Below are 9,594 nucleotides of genomic sequence, written 5' to 3'. Positions count from 1 at the left end.
CGTGTTTTTAAAATGTATCTGTGTTTGCACTGGGTGAAGAGCAGTGAACTGATGACCTTCACGGCCAGTCACAGTCATTTCTGTTGCGCACTGGTGGCAAATCAGGGGTGTTTAAGAACGCACTCAGCATTACCTTAAAGTGTTAAAGTGGGACAACACTATTACAGACAGCACGAGGGTGTGCTACAGAACACTGCATTGTTTTATCACTCAACGGGTTACATAGGCTGAAGCAGGGAAGCGTCGTCACGGTGTTTACCTGTTGCCATGAGCTGAAGCCTAGGAGGAAACTCTTAAAGACATTGTGATGCTGTTTGATGCTTAATCTGCTTTTAATTGTTTAAATTAAACTTTACTGAATGATATTAAAGTGATGTTTACACCATTTCTGCATTTTTAAATCTCGGCAACAGCTGGAGCTCTGTAGTCCACAGCATCTTGCTGCAGTGTTTACAGTGCTGGTCCAATACTTCCGGGTGCTTCCCACTACAGCCTCGCTTCCGTGTTTTAAGATGACGGCCGCTTGAAATAAGCGTATTGGATGAACATTTTTGAGTTTTATGCCTCACCCAGAATAAAAAAAATACATATAAATGCATTTAGATCACTTTCTTTAATCAGTACTTTTGGACTGAGAAGAGACTTTCAACCAGCACAACAACACGTGTCTGAAGACCATCACCTACTGCACCTTTAACTAGGTTAATTAAGTTAACTAGGCAAGTCATTGGGCTATGGTGGTTTGTTCTGGCTAATAATTTTGACCTCTTAAAAAATTTAAACTGCTTTTATTCCAGCCAAACTAAAACAAACAAGATTTTCTCCAAAAGAAAGAAGTAGTATAGAGCTTATTCTTCACATTTGAGTGAGAGCAGCCGTTGGAATCTTTCGGCTTCGGCTCTCATTGACGTCCGAAGATGATTAAAGTTTAAAACGGTTTGTTGTGCAGGTTAAACTGATATTATCCTATTATATTCTACTTTTTATGTACAGTCATGAAACACACTTGTTTGTAGAGCGAGTAGTTTTCTGACGTTTATTATTTATAGTCATTTCTCCAATAGGCAGTGGAATCTGAAGTCCTAAAACAATTGTAGAAACAAGCGCACTTTATAATATAAATAATACAGTAAAAATGTGCTTGCTCTGTTAAACATCACTTGGGAAATATTTGACTAAGAATGCAAATTGTATAGGAGAGCTATTATTTTTGCCTATATACATATACATAGCCATCTTTATCTCTTAAGCAGTGCCATAAACCCTGCAAGTATATAATGTTTAAGTTTCTATAGCAGTCTTGCTGGGTTATTACAGTACTGTTCTTATTCTAACTTATTTCTGTGTAATAATGTTATATATGGTTCTGAATGTGATATTTGAATAGGCCTGGGTATATCTTTACAAAATAGCTGTATCTTTTCTTTTTGTATGATTTTGTTTTGTTACTATATTATTGTGCCATGGTGCCAACTGTTGAACTCCAATGTCAGAAGTGCAGTTTTGGCGATGTGCTTTAAGAAAAAACACTCAAGTGATGGACTTTATTTACACTTTACTTTACACTCTAGACTGAGTTTTACTCAGCAGGAGCAGTGTAAAGCAAATGTGCTCCTCTTGAATGTCTTGTGCTGAATTGATTCTACACTACAGATCCGTTAGGTTTTCTGGGAATGATTTTGTGTCGCCTTGACTGTGATTTGGGTGGAAAAAGTGCTTGTTAACTGTTTTGTTTTGTTGATTTTTCCAAATCTTGATTTGCAGCCAGTCAGGCGATATAGGATTCCGTCTTTTCTTTAGGCAGATTAAAGTGATTAAACAGTGGATGGCAAGACCTCCGAAAGCAATAAAACCATTAGAAGTCAATCAATGAGCGGATGAATCAGTGCCTCAGTGTGTCATTAGTGGAGCTCATCGTCACTGACCCTCCACAAGCTGATCAACAATCAACTTTCTGCACTCTAGATGCCTGCGGGACTCATACATATACACCAATATCCTGTAGGATGTAGAACGATCCCTCGTGAAGAATACAAATATACTGTAGTAAATACTGCAGGGTTTTTGAGCCATGAAGTACCTAAATTAATCTGTTGGAGGTGATTCTGTAGTTGCCATGGTGACACAAAAACTATAGTAATTGATCTGTTGTGGTGATTCTACAGTTGCTATGGTAACACAACAACTAATAGTAATTGATTTGTTGTCATGATTCTAAAGTTGCTATGGTAACACAACAACTATAGTAATTGATCTGTTGTGGTGATTCTACAGTTGCTATGGTAACACAACAACTATAGTAATTGATCTGTTGTGGTGATTCTACAGTTGCTATGGTAACACAACAACTATAGTAATTGATCTGTTGTGGTGATTCTACAGTTGCTATGGTAACACAACAACTACAGTAATTGATCTGTTGTCATGATTCTACAGTTGCTATGGTAACACACCAACTGTAATAATTGAATGGTTGTGCTGATTCTACAGTTGCCATGGTAACACAACAACTGTAACAATTTGTTGTGGTGATTCTATAGTTGCTATGGTAACACAAAAACTATCGTAATTGATCTGTTGTGGTGATTCTACAACTGTAACAATCTGTTGTGGTGATTTTATGGTTGCTATGGTCACACAGCAACTGTAACAATCTGTTGTGGTTATTCTGCGGTTGCTATGGTAACACAATAACTAGTAATTGGCCTGTTGTGATTCTGTAGTTGCCATGGTAACACAGCAACTGTAACATTGTTGTGGTGATTCTATAGTTGCTATGGTAACACACCAACTGTAATTTAATTCTTGTGGTGATTCTACTATTGCTATGGCAACAGAAGAACTATAGTAGTTGACCTGTTGTAGGGATTCTATAGTTTTTATGGTAAAAAACCAACTGTAATAATTAAACAGTTGTGGTGATTCTATTGTTGCCATGGTAACACAGTAACTGTAGCAATCTGTTGTTGTGATTCTATAGTTGTTATGGCAACACAGTAGCTATATGTTCCAATAGTTTTCTACAACTATGCTACTTCAATACACCACAGCTCACTGCAGTAAAAACTAAAGTATACTACAGTATTTATTACAGTTTATCAGTTCACTACATTCAAAAGATGCTGGGTTATTTCACTTTTACTTCAGAGTAAAATATAGACATCATATGAATTGAATCATCATTTTAGTTTGCTCTAAATTGGATTGAAATAACCCAGAGTGATTTTTTTAGTTGACCGTATGCTGGAGCATTCATTAACAAAGAGTTGTAAATAGTATAATGTAAACAGTATAATGCACTACTATAGCATGGTTCAGAAAAACTATAGTATTTACTATACATTACTGTAGTATTTTCCATGTGGGTTTTATCATTAGGCGACTCGTTATTAACTACTAGATTATATTTATGAAATTGTGTGTTCATTTGGTCAGAGTGTATTTATAGATATTATTGTTATTGAACAGAACATTTGGATGTCTTGTTTAAATGACGGGGAGAGTCGCACAATGTTCGGGAATGTTTCTTTGATTTGCATGGAAATCTAGTCAATACAGGGTTTGCGCGTGTTTCTGTAAACCCGTTTCCATGCGCATCTCTCATCACGGGTCGATATCCAAATTGTAGCCTATACTGTCATTATTTAAAGCTTTTCCCAAATAAATTTACATATCACAAAAATATGTGTCTGTGTTTGCAGAGCCGTGTGTTTGTGTTGCGCAGGGCGGATCTCAAAACTGCAGAGAGCTCGTCAATAAATGATTCGCACACGCGTTACAGGAGCTCGTTCAGACTGAGACAAATAAACCGGAGCTGGATCTATAAATGTTGAACACAAACTGGGTCAAATGTGGACATTGGGTTAAACTTGGTCCTATAAATTGTATTTAATTTAATAACCCAGCAGTTGTTTTTTGTCCATATTTAACGCAAAAATAGGCTGAAATAATCCAGGATTTTAGAATGATTAAATATCTGTCATCATTAGTCTGAGGTGATCCTGCAGAACACGGGTCATATCTGCTTCATTCCTCTGATGAAGATAAATAATCAAAGATTTGATCGGATTATTTTTTTATTATTGTTGTTTTTGTTATTAGGCATATTATTGCACTGAAATAAGTAAAGGTTGCTGTAACCCCGTGTTGGGTCAAATAGAAAACCGCTGGGTTTTTAAATTGTTATTTAAAATTAATAGAAAAACAATGAACCCAACGCTGAGTTATAACACCCCAGCATTTTAAAGTGTAATATTAAAGATTTAAAGTAGTTAAAGATTTGATCAAATAGTTATTATCATTATTATTAATTGTTATTATTATTAAAAATAATAATTATTGTTGTTGTTGTTAATATTAGGCATGTTATTGCACTGTAAAATTATAGGTTGTTGTAACCCCATGTTGGGTCAAATATAGACAAACCCAACCACTGGGTTTTTTAATTGTTATTTAAAATTATTGAAAAAACAATTAACCCAACATTGAGTTATAACAACCCTGCATTAGAGTGTAGTATTACAGATTTAAAGTAGTCAACGATTTGAACTAATTATTATTATTATTATTAATTATTATAATTGTTGTTATTATTAGGCATGTTATTGCACTGTAAAATTACAGGTTGTTGTAACCCCATGTTGGGTCAAATATAGACAAACCCAACCGCTGGGTTTTTTAATTGTTTAAAATTAATTGAAAACCAATTAACCCAGCGTTTAGTTATAACAACCCTGCATTTTAGAGTGTATATTAAACATTTAAAGAAAAGATTTGAACAAATTATTGTTGTTGTTATTAGGCGTATTATTGCACTGAATAATTATAGGTTGCTTTAACCCCTGTTGGGTCAAATATATATAAACCCAACTTGTTGTTGTTTAATTGTTATTTAAAAATAATTTAAACACAACTTACCCAACGTTGAGTTATAAGAACCCAGCATTAGAGTGTAGTATTATAATTGTATTAATTTTTGTTAGTATATATTTATGTTGTCGTTTAATTATAATTTTGTCGCTCGTCTGTAAATTCATATTTGTGATATGTTAGCTTTTTTAAAATTATGCAATGTCATTATACAATTATTCATATTAATTTGCAAGCAATTGTAAAATATGGACAAACCCCAAAATTCGGGAAAAACATTAACGTTAATTTAAAACAAATATAAACATCCAGCATTTTAGAGTGTATGGATATAATAATAATATAATAATAATAATTATTAAAGTAATAATAATTATTATTAAAAAGAAATAATAAAATAATAATAACAATTAAAAAGTAAAATAATAATAATAATAAAAGCGTGTATTAAGTGTTTACAACATTCGCGGTCAAATAAACAGACATCACAACCCCAAAAACCAAACAGTTTGGTCAAAAATATGCACTAAATGACAGAAAGATCATGACATATTTAAAACATCGGCTTGTTAAATAATTTATTGATAATACAAAGTTTTTCTTCCTTCATCACGGAAGCAATAATATTCTCTTCATCGATATTTAAGTCCATCTTTGAGTATTTCTCGTGTTGTGAGGTAAAACATAAACTCCTTCCATTGAAAGTATAAGCGGCCAAAAAAAGGACATTGTTATTAAAACAAACTCTATTCACATCATTTACAACACTGGCACTTTATACACTTTGTGTACCTGCTTTCAAAATAATAAAAAAGTACATGTTTTTAGGCGAAAGAGGCGTCGTTATTCTTCTGCGATCGATTTTGGTCACGCTTTACAATCAGGTTGCATTAGTTAATGCATTGGTAATGTATTTACTACATGAATTATTAATCAACAATACATGTACATAATTTCTTAATGATAGTTCAACATGTATGCATTATTAACATCCAAATTCATGCACCGTGAGTTAACGAACTAACAGTGAACACTGTATTAACATGAATAAATACTGCCATGAATGTCCTGTTCGTTCATGCTAATAAATGCATTAACTGATATTAACTAGTACAGCCTTGTTGTAAAGTGCGACCGTCTGATCTTAAATGACCTATGATGATGATGAGGGGAGATTGGCACGTCTTCGTGATGCTTTAATAACATAATTTACTCAGTAAAAAATATATATACATCTCACGTCCACTCTAACTGTACAACTGCAGCGAAGCCAAAGCAGTGTGAACAGTGTGTTTATTATACCCTGCTTAATTCTGCCCCAGTTCTGCAGGAGAATCTGAGACTGATGAAGATGATGCTGAAGATGCACTGAAAAGGGAATGAGTTATTGAATTTACTGAAGAATTTAAGGTAACTGGCTGCAAACAATTTATATGCACTCAAAAGATGACTTCTGTGTGATTAAACTAAATTAAAATGAGTTGAAGAAACACAATTCTTTACTTTTGTTTTGGGATAACTTAATTGTTTTATGTTCAATCCACTCAAATTTGTAAAAAACGATTAGCTTAATGGATTTGTGTTGAAATAGAGAGTGTGTCGGCTGAATTTAAACACAAATTAAATGCAGTAATGTTCAACTTGCTAACATTCAGCCCATATTAATTGCTTGCAGCCAGTTACCTTTAAACACATGTAGTAAATCCAATGCATCATGTTTTGGTTTCAGTGCATGAAGAGTCTTTGAGCTCAGATTGATCACAAAGTGTCCGAGCTGTTGCTGCACGGGCTGAGGAGCGACAGGTTACTCGTCTTGTGCTTCTTCAAAAGTCTTGTGATTTTCTCGTCGTCAGAGTTCGGGTCCAGGGGTTTGTTATATTCATCATCTTCGTCGTTATCCGAGCTCTCCTTCATCTTCTCCGTCTCAGAGTCGTGCTTTTTCTTGGCCGTGGCCATTTCTGCCGCGTGCCTCTTTCGCCATTTAGTTCTTCTGTTCTGAAACCAAACCTGAGAAAGAAGAGGAGAACACAACACTTCAGCGCGAGGGTGGCTGTAGATGATAACAGGAATTCACTGAAAATTATTCAAAGATGATTCCTTGGATTTACTTTTTTTTTTTTTAGGTTAAGTGATTGTAAACAATTTATTTGGGCTGAATTTAAACAAACAAATTAAGTTGAACACTCCTAAATTTAATTTGTTTGTTTAAACTCAACACAAATAAAATATAAATGATATATTCTGTAAAAAAAAAGCTATATGGAGCGATTGTTGCTATAAAACTTAATGAGAATTATTTATAGAATTTATTAAATCACTCTGTAAAATTGATACTTTAGAGCAATTGTTGCTATAGACGTTAATGAGAATTATTTATATTATTTAATAAATGACATACTCTGTGGAAAAATGATTCTGTAGCGCGAGTGTTGCTACAAAAGTTAACGAGAATTATTATAGCCTTTAATATTAATTAAATTACGTGTAGCTAATGTAAAAAAATGTGTTCAACGCAATCGATTTGTGTTGGGACGACATGAATGAAGTTAACTTGTTAGTTTTTACAAATTTAAGAAGATTGGAGATAAAACAATTAAGTTGTCCCAACAAAAAAAAAACAAGGATTGTGTTGTTTCAGCTCATTTCAAATTAATAGTTATTTTAAGTGTATTATTGTATTTTAATTACGTCTGCTCCCCGCAGTAACATCAAAAATAAAAGTTAATGTTGCACAGTGAGACGAAAGATGCTATATTGATATCCAGCTAGACTTTACCGATTTTTATCACGCCACCTGAAAATGTTTAATTAAAACAACTGGACTGAAAATATATAATTAATTTAAAGCAGGTTTAAAATGCTGCAGCCCAATGTTGGATCAAATATGGAAAAGGCTGTTGTGTCAAAACTGTAGTTTAAATTTAATTAGCCTTAAAAAAGAAAACTTGTAACGTTAACAACACATTTTTATTTAGAGCGTACATGTAATTAAGAGCAAATATTTGTTTCCTATTTTAAAGTAATTAAAAAGTTGAGCAGGGTTTTCGTAAAGCAAAGGCCTAAATGTGTCCTAATGACAACAAAATTGTTAGGAAAACATTATTAGTTATCCGCAATTATCCGCGTCCTAAATTAACGGTGCGACCTCTCATCTCTCTGCTTTGCAAACTTATTGGTGGTTTTCAGCTGTGAGAAGTTAAGTCTTAGATTGATCTGGGAGTTTTGTGTTTACCTTGACTTGGCTCTCGGTCATTCCCAGAGAATAGGCGAGTCTGGCTCTCTCCGGACCGGCCAGATATTTGGTCTGCTCGAAGGTTTTCTCCAGTGCGAAAATCTGCTGTCCTGAAAAAGTCGGTCTGGAATGTTTCTTCTTGCCATCTTTGTCCAGCATCATGTTTGCTTGGGCTGAAGAAGAAGAAAAAAACGAGACACGGTCAGCTAATAAACCCACTCAACTTCATGAGAGATTGCGCTGTCATGTCACTGAGAGCCAACAAGTGTCAAACACCACACTCTGTAAATAAAAACATGCTGGTTAAAATATGAACAAAACCGACTTCTCGGCTAGTTTAGGCAATTAACGCATAGCGCAGATTTAACGCACTGGTTGCATTTGTGGACATTTCGCAATAAATGTGGGTTTAAATAACACAGCGTTTTAAAAAAGTACAATAAAATATTCCAACTCGAGGATCTAAGCTTGATTTCGATCAAGCGCGCAAAACTCACCCGCACAGGGAACCCGCGGGTCTCTCCACGGCGAGCCTTGCATCATTCCCGGCCAGAATATGGGCGCCCGCCCGGGCAGCTCCGTCAGCGGTTTGGGGTATCTAGAAACGGCCGCCGGGTTGAAGTACATCCCGGCTGAAGTGGCCAATCCGTTGATCCTAGGGAAACCCGAGAGCAGCTGTCCTGCAGTGGTGATGGGTCTGCCCAAAATATCGCTTATTCCATGAGGCGTCCCCAGCGGGATCTGAGAGTTCAGGTTGCCGAGAGAAGGAGCCTTGAAGCCGGCGGGACTCTGCAGAGCGTACGGGAATAAAGAGGTCTTCATCTCGGTCATGTTGTGCAGCGCAGCCAGTGGAGTGCTGCCCAGGACGAACGCACTCTGCCGGTTACTATCCATCTGTCCCACCGCTAACATTGGTGCGCCGGAGCCACAGGACAAACCGCGGAGAAACAAAAACCAAGAACACAGCACACACAAAGTACAGCAAATAAAGTTTGACAGCTCATCCAACTGAACTTTCAACTGGAGGCGAAACTTTGCAAATGTTTCCCACGCGCGAGTGAGTTTCCGGAGCGCAATCCAATCGGCGGTGTTCGGCAGATCTGACGGCCGCTTCGAGTGCAGCGTGTTCCCCGCATCTGAGGTGCGATTCCCCGGTCAATGCGCTCCGGCAGCGACGACGAGCTGATAACCTCGCCGCCACCTGCGAGCGCGACTCCCCTATTGGAAGACTCTAAGTGACGCCACGCTGTGATTGGAGGACGCGCGGCGGGGAATTTGCATGCGCGCAAACGCCACAAAGCCGCACTCCATCAAGCTCGTATTGAAGCGGCATTAATGACGCGTCGCACTGTAGAAATCATTGTTTCTGCGTTTGACACAATAGACGCGTTTACTTTATGACGCCGGTGGCAGAGTAAGTACATTAACCTCATACAGCTGTGTCTAATCATATTAATAAGCGCTCGGTCGTTTGTTTAGCTTAGTCCATATAC

General features: G+C 36.4%; 1 protein-coding gene across 1 annotated transcript; it reads right to left on the bottom strand.

The window, feature by feature from the left end:
* Positions 1-5,433: 5,433 nt before the first annotated feature.
* Positions 5,434-9,264, bottom strand: nkx6.2 (NK6 homeobox 2). Its single transcript, NM_001135784.2, has 3 exons — positions 8,599-9,264; positions 8,102-8,274; positions 5,434-6,876 (listed from the first exon to the last, which is right to left on the bottom strand). Exons 1-3 carry the CDS (start codon positions 9,011-9,013, stop codon positions 6,628-6,630), a joined length of 837 nt encoding a protein of 278 aa, NP_001129256.1. The 5' UTR covers positions 9,014-9,264; the 3' UTR covers positions 5,434-6,627.
* Positions 9,265-9,594: the final 330 nt, after the last annotated feature.

The sequence above is a fragment of the Danio rerio genome, chromosome 13, assembly GCF_049306965.1.
Source record: "Danio rerio strain Tuebingen ecotype United States chromosome 13, GRCz12tu, whole genome shotgun sequence".
In the NCBI taxonomy this organism is placed as follows: Eukaryota; Metazoa; Chordata; class Actinopteri; order Cypriniformes; family Danionidae; genus Danio; species Danio rerio.
This window is presented reverse-complemented; position numbering and strand designations above follow the sequence as displayed.

Bases quoted from the DNA above. Each gene is read 5' to 3' on its own strand.
- nkx6.2 (NM_001135784.2), bottom strand. From the start codon at position 9,013: ATGTTAGCGGTGGGACAGATGGATAGTAACCGGCAGAGTGCGTTCGTC. The intron at 8,275-8,598 runs GTGAGTTTTGCG...CTTCTTCTTCAG, and splicing joins CCCGCGGGTTCCCTGTGCGG to CCCAAGCAAACATGATGCTG. The intron at 6,877-8,101 runs GTAAACACAAAA...CTTCTTTCTCAG, and splicing joins TGACCGAGAGCCAAGTCAAG to GTTTGGTTTCAGAACAGAAG.